Source organism: Rhinopithecus bieti, unplaced genomic scaffold, assembly GCF_001698545.2.
Source record: "Rhinopithecus bieti isolate Rb0 unplaced genomic scaffold, ASM169854v2 scaffold_5260, whole genome shotgun sequence".
NCBI lineage: Eukaryota > Metazoa > Chordata > Mammalia > Primates > Cercopithecidae > Rhinopithecus > Rhinopithecus bieti.
The window spans coordinates 6,537,197-6,554,938 of record NW_016805896.1 but is presented as its reverse complement, the minus strand read 5'-3'; the positions used below and the strand labels follow the sequence as shown (position 1 = coordinate 6,554,938).

General features: G+C 32.6%; 1 protein-coding gene across 1 annotated transcript in view; it reads right to left on the bottom strand.

The window, feature by feature from the left end:
* Window positions 1-17,742, bottom strand: part of CCDC178 (coiled-coil domain containing 178) — a 528,736-nt gene that overhangs the window by 477,731 nt on the left and 33,263 nt on the right. The window contains exons 3-4 of the mRNA XM_017873932.1: window positions 16,409-16,488; window positions 1,126-1,185 (exon numbers count right to left, since the gene is read on the bottom strand). Coding sequence (XP_017729421.1) covers window positions 1,126-1,185; window positions 16,409-16,466 — 118 coding nt within the window. The 5' untranslated portion in view covers window positions 16,467-16,488. The remainder of the gene's footprint in view (window positions 1-1,125; window positions 1,186-16,408; window positions 16,489-17,742) is intronic.

The window sequence follows — 17,742 nt, the reverse complement described above, 5'->3', positions numbered from 1 at the left end:
AAATGTAAAAAAAATTAGTTAAATATATGACTGATTTAGAACTAGTATTCATACTATACAAGAAATTCCTAAAAATCAATGTAAAAAACTCATTAGAAAATCAGAACAAAGATACAGTCAATTTGCAAAAGTGGAACTCAAAATACCAAAAAAGCACATGAAAAAATTTTCAACATCAGTAATAATCAGGGAAATTTAAATTAAAACCACAATAAGACATTGCTACATAGTATGGAGACTGTCAATACTTTAAAAGTCTAACAATGTCAAGTGGTAGGAAGAAAATGGAGCAACTTGAATATTCCTACACTGTTATGTCACTGTAAATTCATGTCATTATTTTGGAACATAATGTGGCATTATCAAATAATGACAATGACAGATATACCATATACTTATCAGTTCTGCTGATAGGTATGCCTTAGAGAAACTCACACAGGATATATGTACAAGGATGTTTTCAGGAGCATTATTCAAAATAACAAAAAATGTAATGAATGGTATTGGACAATGGTACAGCAAAATGGATGAAAGCCACAAATTACACTGAGCAAAAACGGTAACAACAAGGATGAAGATAACAAGTAATGTTGAACAAAGGCAGCAACATACATATATTAACTCAGCTTAATTTCAATTAACAAGCATGCAAAATTAAATTATATCTTTAGGGATGCATATATATGGAACACTACAGTTAAAATTAAAAAGAAAAGGAAATTAGCACCACAAAAGCCCAGGTAGTAGAGGGCATAAAGTATTATTCAGGAGAGTACAGGGAGACCATCTGAAACGCCGGGCATGTCTATGTGTGGAGTGAGTGAAGGTGACACAGATGTTTCCTCATAATCATTTATGAAAAAAACCCACATATTAAGTTTGTACACTCTTAAGTATGCATTATTCAAAATGAAAAAGAGAACACAGGAAATGGAGTATATAACATACACTAGCAATAGATAAGTATTTTTTTAAAGAAGTGTTACAATTATAATCATTGACAGAACATCAATTAGGAAGAACAGAAGAATGCCTGAAATTATTTTCATGCTTATAATTTTTTGAAAAAAATAAATATGTGACAGAAAAAAGAGACAAAAATTATACATAGTAGCTTTTGGATACCTTCATTTGTCCTTGACCATGCCTTTTCTCTGAGAGTCTTTACTTTCTGACATGTTAAACCTATAAAAGGTAAAATAAAATAAAGTAAAATATTTGCTTCCTGAGTCAAATACTCTGCCCTATATTGCACTAGTAAGGGTACAGGAAGAAAATAAGCATCAGAATAAAGACATATATGCTAAATTACATAAGAAAGGGCTGAGGGGGTAAGTAGAAGAGAAAGACAAAGTTTGATGGTGTTTCTCTGCAAAAGAGTGTTTGATGCTGTTTCTCTGCAAAAGGGTGTTTGATAGAAAACACTGTGGAAGGAAATGGGAGGTCATCTTGGGTGACATTCTGGGATGATAAATAGATTCACAATTTTAATAGAAACTTTCTGTGTAATTTCTCGGTTTAGTGTTCAAGAGAACTTAAATGAAGGTTTAATCTAATTTCCAATGTTATATTATATATGGATTTAAAAAATCCAACAGTATGGTAAGATTGGCCTTGTGACATACCCCAGTTTATTGAAAAAACACAATACATGAAGAAAGATAAATGCAATTATTTATGTATGTCATAACTGCATCTCTAGAAAATCCTCAGTAAAAAATCAAACTGATTAAAGAGAGTTTGCATATATGTCACAAATAATATAGCATTTTTATAAAAGACAGCATTGCCAACACCAATGACATAAAAATAAACCCTAAAGACATATCACTATAGTTACAAAAGTATAACCTATGTAGGAACATATTTAATAATTATATCTAGCCTTTAAAAAAATTGTGGTAGTATTAAATGTTACTAGAACATAAAAAAATGTTGAAACAAACAAGAATGTAAATTATGGTTCACATTAGGAATATAAACATTGTAAAAGTATCTCTTTTTTCCAGTTTAATAACCCATAAAAATATTAGGCCTATTTTATTTGTGACTCAATATTTTTAAATTTTTAAAATGAGCAATAATATCAAAAAATCTAAAAATCATGGCAAATATGTACACGTGTTTGTAGTGGAGAGAGGGAGAGAGGGCCTTGTCCTTTAAATATCTGAATATGTCTAGTATTCTAAGGATATATTTCAAAGACTGTTGCAAGAAATAAATGTGTAGATCAACAAAAGAAACAGTTTCTTCTCTATACAAAACAGACATATGAAAATAAATTATATTTCATAAGATATGATACCCACAAAATTAAAATTTTAAAAGCTATCAGATAATTTTACAAATATTTCAGGTATCTCAAAGAATTCTTTTAAAAAATTTAGATTCACACTAGAAAATCTACAATTTACAATTATAAAATTGAGATTTGTGCTAATAGGAAATCATCATATGAAATGCAAAAACAGAATATCCCAAAGTTCAGCATTCATAATGATTTTCCTAAATTACCAAGATAAATTATGACGTCTCTATCCTTCAACACACAAGTTTCATGAGGGCAGGGAGTATATCTACTTACAGCCACTGTATTTTTGGCAAGTAGCAAAGAACCCCAGACATAGTAAGTGTTAATACATATTTATTGAATGAAAAATATAGTAACAGGAGGAATGAGGGAACACATTAGAGTGAAATAATGACCACACCAAGAATACAAGCATACTTCCGAGATATTGTAAGTTCAGTTCTAGACAACTGCAATAAAGTGAGTCATACAAAGTGTTTGGTCTCCAAAAGCATAGAAAAGTTATATTTATACTATACTGTAGTCTATTCAAGTATGTAATATTATATCTAAAACAATAAAATATTTCTAAACATTGTCTAAATATTGTTTAGGTCTAAACCATAAAAAAATACTTTAATTAAAAATATTTCAGTTTTTAAAAGTTAATGATTGGCCAAGGTGGGTGGATCACCTGAGGTCAGGAGTTTGAGACCAGCCTGACCAACAAGGTGAATCTCTGTCTTTACTAAAAATGCAAAAATTAGCTGGGCTAATTTAGCTGGTGGCAGGCACCTATAGTCCCAGCTACACAGGAGGCTGAGACAGGAGAATTGCTTGAACCCGGGAGGCAGAGGGTGCATTGAGCCTAGATCATGCCATTGCACTCCAGCCTGGGCAACGGAGCAAGACTGTCTTAAAAAAAAAAAAAAAGAAAGAAAAGAAAAAGTTAATGATCATGTGAGCCTTCAGCAAGTCATAATCTTTTCACTGATGGAAGTTCTTGTCTCAATGTTGATGGCTGCTGACTGATCAAAGTGGTGGTTGCTGAAGGTTGGAGTGTCTGTGGCTATTTCTCAAAGTAGGACAATGAAGTTTTTCTCATGGATTAACTCTTCCTTTTACAAAAGATTTCTTTGTAGCATGTGATGCTGTTTGATAGCATATTATGCACAGTAGAACTTCTTTCAAAATGGAAGTCAATTCTCTCAAACCGTGTTGTTAATTTATCAATTATGTTTATGCAGTATTCTAAATCTTTTGTTGTCATTTCAACAATGTCTACAGTATCTTCAACAGGAATAGAGTTGATCTTAGGAAACCACTTTCTTTGCCCATTCCCAAGAAGCAACTTCTCATCCATGAAACTTTTATCATGAGATTGCAGCAATTCAGTCGCATATTCAGGCTCCACTTCAAATTCCAGTTCTCTTGCTCTTTCCACCACATCTTCAGTAACTTCCTCCACTGAAGTCTTGAATCCCTCAAAGTCATCCAGGAGAGTTTAAAGCAACTTCTTCCAAATTCCTGTTAAAGGTATTTTGACCTTCTCTCATGAACCATGAATATTCTCAATGGTATACACTTTCCTCAAGGTTTTGTATTTATTTTACTCAGATCCATCAGAAGAGTCACTATCTATGGTAGCTATAGCTTTATGAAATGCATTTCTTAACTAATAAAACTTGAAAGTTAATATTACTCCTTGATCTACAGGCTGCAGAGTGGATATTGTGTTAGCAGGTATGAAAACAACATTAATCCCCTTGTACATCTCCATTTCAGCTCTTGGATGTATATGTTGTCAGTGGAAGTAATACTTTAAAGAAATCTTTTTTTTTTTTTTTTTTTGAGCAGTAGGTCTCAACAGTGGGCTTAAAACATTTGGTAAACCAAGGTACAAACAGATGTACTGTCATTTAGGCTTTGTTGGTTCATTTATAGCACACAGGCAGAGGAGATTTAACATAATTCTTAAGGGCCCTAGGATTTGGGGGAAGGTAAATAAGCATTAACTTCAGTCACCAGTTGTATTAGTTTCTGACAAAAGACTCAGCTTGTCCTTTCAAGCTTTGAAACCAGGCATTTATTTCTCCTCCCTAGCAATAAAAGTTCTAGATGGCATCTTCTTCTGATAAAAGGCTGTTTTGCCTACATTGAAAATCTGTTGTTCAGCACGTCCACCTTCATCAATTAGCTTAGCCAGATTTTCTGGATAACTTGCTGCTTCACTGTGTACTTCTATGCTATGGAGATGATTTTTTTCCTTAGACTTCATGAACCAACTTCTGCAAGCTTCCAACTTTCCTTCTGCAGCCTCTTCACCTCTCTTAGCCTTTACAGAATTGAATAGAGTTAGGGCCTTGCTCTTGATTAAGCTTTTGTTTAAGGGAATGTTGTGTCTGGTTTGATATTCTATGCAGACCACTAAAACTTTCTTCATATCAGCAACAAAGGTGTTTTGTTTTCTTATCATTCATATGTTCACTGGAGTAGCACTTTTAATTTCCTTCAAGAACTTTTCCTTTGCATTTACAACTTGGCTAACAGCTCGCCACAAGAGACTATGCCTTCAGTCTATCTCAGCTTTCAACATGCCTTTCTCACTAAGTTTAACTATTTCTAGCTTTTGATTTAAAGTGAGAGACACATAATTGTTCCTTCACCTTGAACTCTTAGAGGGCATTGTAAGGTTAGTAATGGCCTAAGTACAATATTGTTGTGTCTCAGGGAACAAAGAGGCTACAGGAGAGAGAAAGAGATGTGGGGCACAGACAGTGGAACAGTAAGAACACATGCAACATTTATTGATTAAGTTAGTGTCATATGTGTGTAGTTCATGTTACACCAAAACAATTACAATAGTAACAACAAACACCACTGATCACAGGTCACCATAACAGATAGACAAATAATGAAAAAGTTTTTGAAATATTGCAGGAAGTATTAAAATATGACACAGATACATGAAGTTTCTCTACATGTTATTAGAAAAATGCTGCCAATAGACTTGCTGGAAGCAGGGTTGCCACAAACCTCAAATTAAAACAAAACAAAACAAAACACAGGATCTGTAAAGTGCAATAAAGTGAAGTGCAATAAAATGAGATGTGCCTATAGTCAGTTTCTACAAAAAGCTGCACAAGAAACAGACCCTGAAAAACATTGGTTCAAATAAATTCATGCTCTAATTCATGTTTCTTCCTTGGTGGATAACTGTATTGTTACATAATATTCCAGGAACAAAATTCCAACAGCATGTGCTCATCAAAACCACTCTATCAGTAAACAAATTTTCTAATGTAAATTCCTGATGAACTCCAGAATTTAAAATTTTTCAAAAGATACTAAAATTATAAAAGTTAACATGATATATACAACATTTAGTGATGCATTTAGATTTAATAATTTAATAATATATGAAACATGATAATTTTATCTTCTTTGACTCAAGATAGAAATTCATAAAGTAGATGAGCAATTATTTTCACTAAATATGACACAAAAAGAAATAATATATAAAGGTTTCAGGTGTTTATTTATATAGTGAAAATGTTCACCTATTAACAATCCATCATCAGAAGGTCCAAATGAGAGAAGATTAAATAATTAAATGAACATATGGAAATTATTTATATTCTTTGGTAATAAAAATGTAAAGTAGAGCAATTGTGGTCATTTTCTATTTAATAAACTAGCTATTTAATCATAATCAAATAAAATCTGGTATTAATATGTTGTGGTAATAGTGATACACAGTTGAATGTGAGGTACATTTGTGGAAAACAATATAAAATAAATATTGAAGGCCATACAAATGTTCACAGCCTGTGTCCCCCAAATTCCAATTCTGAATACTTAACTTGAAAAAAAACCAATAAAAGACAAAAGTTAAAAAGAGATATCAGAGAAAATGATAAAGTAAGGACCTTTGAAAAATCTACCTCTCCATGAATGCAAAGATTAAAAAAGGCAAAATTGTCAAAATAAACATTTTCAGAATTCCAGAAATATAGCAAAGGCTTCCAGCAAACGTGTGAGCAACTATTCAAGAAAAACAGATAAATCTTGGTAAGAACACAAACATTTGTGGCATTTTAACTTTCCTTGGTCCCAGTCCTGACTCCGAAGGTCAACAGAGCCTTGAAAAATAAAGGTCCACATTTATGACATCAGAGGAGGAAGAAGAGAGTTTGAGTTTTCTGCAAGCCTCATTCCTAAAGAATCGTCACTTTCAGACATATCTGGTTACGTCCTGCAAGACTTCACTTCCAAAACTGCGAGCATGATCAGGAAAAAGTCAGGCTAATATTATTAGAAAGAATAGATTTAAAGGAATTAGCATCTATCAAAATCCAACTCTTCTAGAGATATCTTACGTTTCTGAGACATGAGAATTTACATATTACACTTATCTATTCAGTGGTTCGTAACCAGAATAGTATCCGGATTTTGAGGACTTTGTTGTTGTTGTTGTTGTTGTTGTTGTTACTGTTAGAGGAGGGGTCTCATTATTTGCCCAGGCTATACTCAAACTCCCAAGCTCAATCAATCCTTCCACCTCAGCCTCCCAAGCAGCTGGGACTACAGCTGCTGCACTGCCATGCCTGGCTTCAAGGAAATATTCGTAAACATACATGTCCAGGCTTTATTAGACTTACTCTATCAAAATCTTGTAGATTTTTAAAAATTTTTCCTCAGGTTATTGTGATACAAATTCTAGCTGAGAACTAGTGCAACAGACAATTACTTCAGTCTCATCTCTCACCCGTATGACCAATTCCCTTTATCATTTGAGGATTTGGAACACACACACAAAAAGACTCATGAAAGCCTTAATCTCTCACCTCTGGTTGACCTTGAGACTCTGCATGTGCCAGAAGGAAAGGCTAAGGCTGAGCTGTCAAGTCCTTGGATGAGTGTTGAAGATGTATCCTAACATGCACATAAAGATGCTTAGCAAAGACTGAGAGATTTGATTCCAGCAATGTAGAGAAGTATCTGTTTAATCATTAATTGACCACTAAGCCAACTGGATAGAGATTTCAATGGGTGGCCACAGAGGACAAAAAAAAAATATATATATATATGGGCTTCAGAGAACTAATTCAGAAAAGTTGCTAAATTAACAACTACAAAAATCAGCAGGGAAAGCAAACCCTAGAGAAGAAGAGGAATCTGATGTCCACAAGTTTTCACATTCTATTATTTTAAATGCCCAGTTTTCAACAAAAATGTATGACATCAAAGCAAAACAAAACCAAACCAAACCTAACAAATGGTTCATATAGAGGAATAAAGCAAATAGACTTCTGTCAAAATCAGTTTGGAAATTACAGTTACACTTTGACACATGAAATTCTTGAAAGTCAGCATTCGGTTTTTCTTAAAAGAAAAAATTGAAAGGAAAACTCAACAATTTTCTTAAGTCCATCAGGGAATTAAGGTTACAATGCAAACTGACACCCCAAAAACTGGAGGGTCAGGCTAATGCGGAAGTTGCTGGAGCCAAAAATGGGTAGAAAAGTGTAAAATCTAAGTGATTAACTATTGGAGGCTGAGTGTGGACTAGTTTGAGAGTTAAAAACTTCTGGGGAGTCAGTCTTAGAGGGCCAAGTATATTTTTACTTTTATCTCCAGCTCCACCATATTCTCACAGTTGAAATTTGGGGAATAATACTTCCTACTTCTAGAAGGGGAAAAGTAACTATTTTCGATTATTCCCAGGGTAAGAACTGCCATTTTGAAATATGCCTGGAAGGTTCTGTCTATCACTACCCCTCAAGGGAAACTACCTTAACAGAGACTAACCAATTGAGAGAAGGAAATACTCACTTCAGCCCCTCTAGACTTTTTGTTAAACCTAAGGTGGAAAGAAGTCTGAGAAGCATGAGATAACATTACGCATTTGTCAAAACCCACAGATCTGTACCACGCAAAGAATGACCCACGGACCTTAGTTCATAAAAATGTATCAATATTGGTTTATCAACTTTAACAAATATACAACACTAATGCGAGATGTTAATAATATTGGAAACCATGAACGTAGGTTAGGAAATAGTGAGTATATGAGAGCTCTGTATTACGTACCAGCTTTCCATAAACCTGAAAATACTCTAAAGACAGTCTACTAATTAAAAAAAAAAAAAGTGAAACGTCACTTCACAGCCACTAGGAGGCTATAATAATAAAGCAAAAACAAACCAAGAAACTAATAACTTTTGGTAGGGATGTGGAGAAACTGGAGTCCATGTGTTTTCTATTATGAAATGTAAACTATGGGTGCTTCTGTGGAAAGCAATTTGGATATTACTAAGCAAGTTAAACACTGAATTACAAAATGACCCAGCAATTCCATTCCTAACTATACACCCAACAGGAATGAAAACATATGTTTGCACAAAAACTTGTGCTCAAATATTCATAGCAGCATTATTCATAATAGCCCTAAAATAGAAACAACTAAAACATCTATCTACCTATGAATGCATAAACAATATGTAGAATATTCATAAAGAATAATATTATTCAGTCATACAAAGGAATTAAATATGAATACAATTTACAACATGGATCAACCTTAACAGCATTATCCTTCTTGCAAAGGTGAAAGGCATGCAGAGGCAACTGTTTATAAAATCATTGATATGAAATATCTAGAGTGAACAAATCCATAGAGCAAGAAAACAGATTTGTGGTTACCAGAGGCTGGGTAGAGGAGGAATGGGTAAAGAATGCTAGTGGTACAGGGTTTCTTTCAGGAGTTATGAAAGTGTTCTAGAAATAGATAGCAGTAATGGCTGCACAAACTTATACTAAAGATGCTAAATTGTAAACTTAAAAAGGTACATTTTATGCTATGTGAATTGTAGCTTAATTTTAAAAAGCTAAACACAGTATCACAGCATATATGCCAAAATGGAATGATAGTTATTGAAATTATGATAAAGAAGGCTGAGTACTATTATTCAATAAAAATGTAATTATCAAGAATGTCAAAATGTCTAAAATTAATTATGTAAACATTAAAATTATACTTATAATGCATCTGTATAAATGCGTGTCTATCCATTAAAAGATAATGTACATGAAAGAAAAGAGTAGTGTTTTACTATTAGGCATGTCACATTTTTTGTATTTCCAAAATTTTTATATTCTAATAAAATTTTAAACTGTAAAAAAAAATAAAAAATCCTTTGGAATCTAGGTAAGAATACTAAGTTGATTATAATTCGATGAAAATAAAATTGATATGATTTGATGCCAAATGACAATTAGATAATACATTTAAGATACTCTCATAAACAAAAAATAAATTATATAAAAAATGTAAGCCAAATAATTTATCAAATAAAACTGTCATTCAAGTATATAGTCCAGAGATAATTGCTATGAACATTCAAGAAATGAAAGAATATATTTCCTTGGATCCCCCTTCCTGAATCCACTAGAAAGTAAATGTAATACAACAAAAACGATAGGAGAAATTTGGCATAGTACTGGCAGTGAGCCTTGAATATATTAGCTTTTTAACTAATATTGAAGAATGGGAAAAGTATAATAGATTAGAAGGCTTATGTACTTGACAATGCAGACACAGTACTGATGATGCAGATAAGTACTAGTACCAAAAATATGGTATTGGGTGTGGAGTGGGAGAGTATATGCAAAATACAATAAGAATACAAGTATAAATCAGGAATAAAACAATATTCCTTAATTAAATGATAGGAAGATGGAATGTAAAGGCAAGAAATCTTCCTAGCTGATTTTGGTATTGCTCATAATAAAGATCCAATACACATTATCTAAGAGAGAGAGAAGTAAGGTATTAGTAGTATCATAAACTTTAAGTGTTAAAAAGGACAGCAAATAATGTACATAATACATATGTATAAATGTATTTAAATATAAAAGTGTAATGAAAATGAGACTTTATGAGTTTTATTTGTAATTGTAAATGGGCTTAAATCATCAATAGTAAAATAAAGTGAAGTGAAAAAAATATGTTGTATACATCACACAAAGTGATTCAGAAAGTTTTAATTTAAGTGATGGGCAGAAATATACTAGGCAAATGAATAGAAAATACAGCAATTGTCATGACCTTTGTATCTGACAACGCAGAATTTTGACCAAAAAACATTAAGTGATGCAAGTTTAAATATTTTATAATAGTAAAGACTACTATACAAAATAACAGTATTACAATTCATAACATTTATGCTCCTAATTACAAGGGACCAACTTTGAGGAGATGAAAAGAGAAACAGAAAAATCTACCAAAGGTGGGAAAATTAACAGATTACTCTCAATCTAATAAAGATTGAAAGGAAAAAAATTGGCTGGGCGTGGTGGCTCACGCCTGTAATCCCAGTACTTTGACAGGCCGAGGTGGGTGGATCACAAGGTCAGGAGTTCAAGATCATCCTGGCCAACATGGGGAAACCCCCCTCTCTACTAAAAATACAAAAAATTAGCCAGGCGCGGTGGTGGACGCCTGTAGTCCCAGCTACTAGGGAGGCTGAAGCAGGAGAATGGCGTGAATCTGGGAGGCGGAGCTTGCAGTGAGCCGAGATCTTGCCACTGCGCTCCATTCAGCTTGGGTGACAGAGCGAGAGTCCGTCTCAATAAAAAAAAAAAGAAAAAAGAAAAAAGAAAGAAAACAAAATTAGTGAAAACATATAGCGGATCTCAGTCACAAACATGAGGTAGATCTTACAGATATTAAACTCTTAACCAAAATATTTCATAGGTCTAAATAATACGAGTCAAAAGTAAATCAAAATCCAATTAAATCTAAAAGTTATTGCAAGTCTATAATCCATACTTCCCCATGGGGAGTAAAGGAGAGGCCCCCAAAGAAAGGAAACAGGCGACCAGGTCAAATTCCCTAGCAAACATGCTAATAACAGACATTCTGGCAAACATACTAATTGACATTTGTTAACTGGAGAGTTCTTATCAACAGAAAGCTTTTAGCAGGATGTTTTTGGCTGTTTGAATTATAACCATAAACAAACCTGAACCTATGTGTTTATGGGATATGGCTCCCTGAAAAACATCATGTTAACTATTAAACTACCTTAATAAAAAATGAAGCTGTTTCATGACTAGAGGGCAGTCTTCTGAATGAGTCGCATGGCTGCACATACATGCTTAAACACATCATTCTTTAATCTGGAGCAGAGCACATCCAACCAGGTGAGACAGGATGTGGAGAGCTGTTCTGATGGTCCCAGGTATCTCCCTGCTTCAAATGTACTTGAGAATTTCCTATAACCTTAAAATTGTTAGCAAAGCTACACACTTTATATGAGTCTGATTTGATTTGACCCTCCAATCCTTTTTATTATCTCTTTGTTATTTCAAGGGAAAATTACCGCTTGAGATAACTATATTAAAAAAGAAAAAAGTCTGAAAATTAGTGATCTAAGTAACCAAATTTAAAACATGTGGGAGAGCAAACACAAAGAAAGTAGAAGGAAGAGAAGGAAGGTAATAACATTCCAAATTAATAAAATATAAAGCAAAATAACAACAAAACCTAGAGATAATCAAAAGTTTTGATTTTAGCAATTTGAAAAGTTTAACACAAATGAATTACCTCTGGCAAGATTGTCAAGACTAAACAGAGGAGAACCAGAAGAAACAAATACAATATTATGAGTGTAAAGAAGAAACAACTGCATATAGATATAAAAATAAAGACTATTATTAACAGTATTGTACCAATACATTTAATATTTAACCAAACAGATTTTTAAAAGAAAGAATTATAACTCGCTAATCAATAGTGAATAGAAGATAAACATAAAACTTGAATAGTACTAAGGTCAATCAATATTTTGTATCAATAATTATATCCCTCCAAATTAAGAGGTAATTTTAGCCAAATATTCCAGAAAATAATAATAAAAATATATTATCTTTTTTTGAAGAACAGAAAATAAAGAAGCACTCTATAATTCAATCTTGAAGTTATAAAACCCTTATTACCAAAACAAGACAAGAAATGTTCAGAAAACATAGGGGCCAATGTTACTGAATAAGAAAGATGCAAAAATCCTAAACAAATGATTATGAAAAAAGATCTAGAAATATATTATATTACAATAAAATTTAAAAAATTGTTTGTCCCAGGAATGAAGTTTGTTTAAAATTTTAAATCCAGGTACGCAAGTCATTAAATTTAAAGATTAAAGGAAACAAAAGTCCAGAAAATGTTAGTAAATGTAGAAAAGCATTAATAAAATTCACAACAGGGTCACAATTTATAGAATTTTATAAAGAACGATCCTTACAAACCATAAAAACTCATATTTAAGGACAAAACATTAGAAGTCTCACTTTAAAAATCATGGATAGGAAGATGCGTGCACATTTTAGTCATCTTCATTCAACGGGGTGCACACACAAAAAAATCAGCCTAGTGATAGAGAAGGAAACGGAAAACAATTACATTGAGAAGAAAGTAAAAATTAAAACTTATTATTTTCAAATGATTTAACAAACATTAGTGAACTAATAGGAGAGTTAAACTTGTTATATGAAATAAAATATATAGAATTGTATATGTATTATATTAATATGTATATGTAATATATAAAATTAAATGCGATTTGGAAGAGATGAGTGAACACCAGGTTCTATTCTTTAAGCCAAATTTTAAGTGCACAAATATATAATTTTATCGATATTCTTTAAACTTTACATGTATTTTCAGATATTTTACACATGCAAAGTATTTTCTATTTTAAAATATCAAAATACTATTCTGTAAAAAAATTCACTCTCTGCCTGTTATACAGAACACATGTTATGGAAAAGATACATTAGGAAAACCTTAATAAATAAACGTACTATTGGTATTTTGATACAAATAAATGTGATGCTGCCATGAAATGCAGTTTTGTATTTAGAGAAAATATTGCCTGCAAAGCCAAAAATTATAGTTTGTTAAAAGGTCCTGTTAATTGTAATAAAAATTGTTATCCCAAACAGAGCTAACCATTTGTAAATGTGAGTCATATGAAAATACTATTGGTCAGCTTGTTTAAGATACATGGCTGTAACTTTACAGAACAATCTGAAAAAGATTAGTAATTTGTTTTATGATTTCTGTCAACTGAGAACACAGAATAATCACCCATTTGTTTTTGGAGACAGGGTCTTGGTCTGTCACCCAAGCTGGAGTGCAGTGCCACATGCAACATCTGCTTCCTTGGTTCAAGGGATCCTCCTATCTCAGCTTCCCAGTAGCTGGGACTACGGGCGCGTATCAGCAGGCCTGGCTACTTTTTGTATTTTTTAGAAAGACAGGGTTTCATTCTGTTTCCCAGGCTGGTCTCTAACTCCTGGTCTCAAGTGATCCACCCGCCTCACCCTCCCAAAGTGTTGGGATTACAGGCGCGAGCCACCACGCCTGGCCCCATTATTTTTAGAATAGTGACAGCTTCCAAATGACTGTAGTAGTTACATCATGAACAAAAGAACATCAAAAAATGATTTATTTTGGATATTTTTTAAAGTGTTATTATGTTGAATGTAGTTTCACAGAAGTTAGTAAATACGACCTCCCACTGTGTTCTTGTGATAGAATTAATGACAAACTTTTTCAAAAGTTAGTACACAAATAGGTGGAGTACATTATCCAGCAAAGATGGACTTTGGACTTAAAAGTTTAAAATATTCGAAGACATATTAATAAACACTGGCAACAAATACACAGGATTGATAAATTCCTGTGGCTTAAACACAGACATTTCAATGCTTTGCTGGATTAGCTGAATGTTGTTTATAACAGTTGGTTGTCTTACATACAGAATAGGAAGTTTGATGATGGTGTGAAGCCATAAAAGTAAATTTTAACTGATAATCCCTATTGATGTTAGCATTCCAAATACGGTTTTTAATGTCACTTAAATACAAAAATCCTAAATTTGCTAACCAGGCACATTTTAAAAGACAATGTATTAACTATATTATTTTCCAAAGTGTTAGCCAAACAGACATATTTCCATTTCTTATGCCTTTACAGAAGACTATATCACAGAAGACTTACATTCCATTAAATCATGTGATATATAGTTTTATCTGCTATATATATCTATTGCATCAAATGACTGTGGGAGGCTTAAGTCATGGTTAATATGATTAACTTTCTAGCTTTTGCTTGCAAACGAGTATAGACTGAATCATTTTCTTTTCCAATTTAAAATAGGCTTTGTCAAGTCATTCAAAGGAAAATCATCAGGTCAGCTCTTGGAAGTTTTGGAACAAACTATTAGTCTTTTTAATTCACATTATAATCAACCCCAAAACTTTCAGTAGTTCTTTCAACTATTTAAATATGACTTACACACCTGTACGATTTGATTACTCTGTTCATTCCAAATTGTGTTTTTAGGGAACTTATTTTAAATAAATAACTTGTTCCATGTTACTAATCTGAGATTGGGATCAATTTCCAGAAATAAAAACAAGCTTTTGCTTAAGCTTTACAAAACAAACTCTATAAATGAAAATGAAATAACATTTTTTTCAATTAATATTGATAGAAGAAATAAAGAGCTACAAACCAAGGTTTTTCAAATATTTAGAAAATATGTGGTGATGAAATAAGATTCTTACCCAAGGTTAATAATTTTAAATAAAATCCATTGTGTCATGACCTCATCCACGTTTGGAATTACTAAATGACTGTTTTCAATTATAACCCTGAAGAAAATTTTAGTAAGTTGATTGCAATAATAACCCCAGTAATTTTCTCCTCCCAGTATTCATTTTCCTTTGCAATGTCACTGCATCATCTTCCATCAAGAGGTAGAGTCTAATCTCCTACCCATATATCTGTGCTAGTTCTGTGACTTGCTTTGATCAATAAAATGGGACAGAAGTGATAGTGCACCAGTTCTGCGCGATGGCCTGAAGAGGCCTTCTGTGCTTCTGTCCCTCCTCTTGAAACTGCCAAAACCCAGAGATCAAGCCCCTTAATAGTATGCTGGAATATGAGAGACAAGCGAGTGCAGAGCTGAATCAGCCTAATTTTCCCAGCCAAGACCCTAGACCTGTAAACAAGCTCAGCCAAAATAAGTAAGATCAATAATGGTACTGAATTAACCTGTGGCTTAGTGCAGATGCATGAGTGAGCTGTACTGAGCCCACCTGATATCAGCAGAACCATCCAGCAGACTCATGCACAAGTGAGCATAAAATTAATGTTTATGATGCTGCATGCACCTGCATTTTTTGGGTTGGTTGTTACATAGCATCAGTGCAGCAGTGGATAACTGATACAAAGACTACCTATTGTTCTCAAAGTATTCAAGGTTAAGTTCTACACCAAGATTGGCAAATGTTTTCTGGAAAGCATCAGATAGTAAAAATTTTGGATTTTGTAGGCCAAATGCAGTCTCTGTTGCATATTCCTTATTGTCTTCTTTTTTCTTTTCACAACTCCTTACAAATATAAAAACCATTCTTAATTTGGGGTCTGTAAATAAAGGGCTGCTGGCCAGATTTGGGCAATGGGCTATAATTTGCTGACCTCTTTTTATACCATGCAAAGATATGACATTGCAAACATGATACAGAATAAAAGATGTCAGAGCTCAAGACGCAAAGAAAATAGAGCAAATTAATGCAATAAAATCCTATAATTTTAAAAATAGAATTATATTAGTATTTTCATTTCTAATTTTCCATGTTTAGCTTCAGTGGTATGCTGGTAAAAGTTTAATATCCAGCTGTTAGTTGGGAATAAATACTACCACCAGGGCCAATTTGAAGTTACCAGTGGAATGGAATTGAGAAGAGATATATACAAGAGCTGAATCCAGCACACCGTTGTTGTACTGCTTGCCTATTTTATTACCCATAACATAGTTCAGCCATAATTATAAAAGAAACTGATTATAATTAAGATCATGTGTTTTTGTTACACTGACTCACTCTTTTCTCTTAGCTCACTTTACTGGTCCCAGTAAGTTTTGGTTTTGTGACCATTATCCTGGAAAAGATTACTATCTTTGCAGTTGCTCTCCTCTGTAAGTGATTTGAATCCCATTTATCTATGAACTATTTTCAAAGAAAATCAATTTATGATGAACTTGCCTGTATTGGTTTGATCATCTCTAGTGGAAGAAGAGGAAACTGTCTCGTTTTCAGGCATAGTTATCAGAATATTTTAAAACCTAATTAGAAAGAAAAATATTTAAATATCATGAATCTAAATTAGTTTGTATTTAATTTTACTAAAAATTTGCAATTCAAGAACTGACTGTCAGGAAAAATTTCTACTATAAAAGATATGAGATATATAATATATATTCTTATATATATTATGTATCAGTACTAAATTATATGTAAAATGTAAGGAAGTCCAACAATGTACTCTTTTTCTTATTAGGACTATTATGATCTCATTCAGAAATATCAAATATAAAAATCTTCATTAAAGAGGGGATCTTTGATCTTCTACTTTGCTGGTGACTTAAACCAATACCTAGGCTGACCATGAGATAATTTAGCATTGGCAATTGCAGCTATGGGTTCAAAGCCCTGGGGAGATTCTAGAACCTACGATGTTTTCATTTAATATAATAAAAGTTTAACTTTACTACCATCTCTTCTTTACCTTCCTTCAGTTCCTTTTCAAAATATTTTAAGAGTAGAGCAAAAAGTGCAATGGATTTCTATATGTCCATCAACCAGTTTCAACAATTATCAATTTGTGGTCAATTCTGAATTCTATACACCCACCAACTGCCCTGTCTCCCCTACTTCTGATAATGGTTAAGCAAATCACAAGTATCATGTTATTGTATCTGTAAATACTTCAAAAAAATGTTAAACATAGCCATAATACCAATAATGTAATTAACACAATTAAAGATATTTTAATATCACTAAACATCTTTTGTGTTCACATTTTTGTCTCATATTTTCTGTTTTTAAGAATGGTTTAAAGTAATAATACAAACAAGGTCCGTACATAGCATTTAAGTGAAATGTCTCTTAATTATCTTTTAGTCTATGTGTCCTCTGTTCCATTTTTTTCTCACTCTACTTTACCTATGTAAATATCAAATATTTTGTCCTATAGATTTTTCCACATCGCTGGCAACCTCCCTGTGCTGTATTTAACAAGTTTCTCTGTTCCCTATAATTCCTGCAAATTGGTATTAATTAGAAACCTAAAGTGCTGAACAGAAAGAAAATAATTCTATAAAACATAGAAATAACAATTGTCTCATTTAATTTGCAGATCTAAATCATTATAGAGTTTAGAGACTGGAAATCATCTAATTTATTTTTTGTTTGTTTGTTTTACAAGTCAGAAAATCTTGACTGAAATTAGTAAATTAATGCAATGAAAAAAAACTTCTTAGACAAAAGTGCTATGAAAGAAAACCCTAAATTCAAGCCTAGTGCTCTTCCAAATAAAC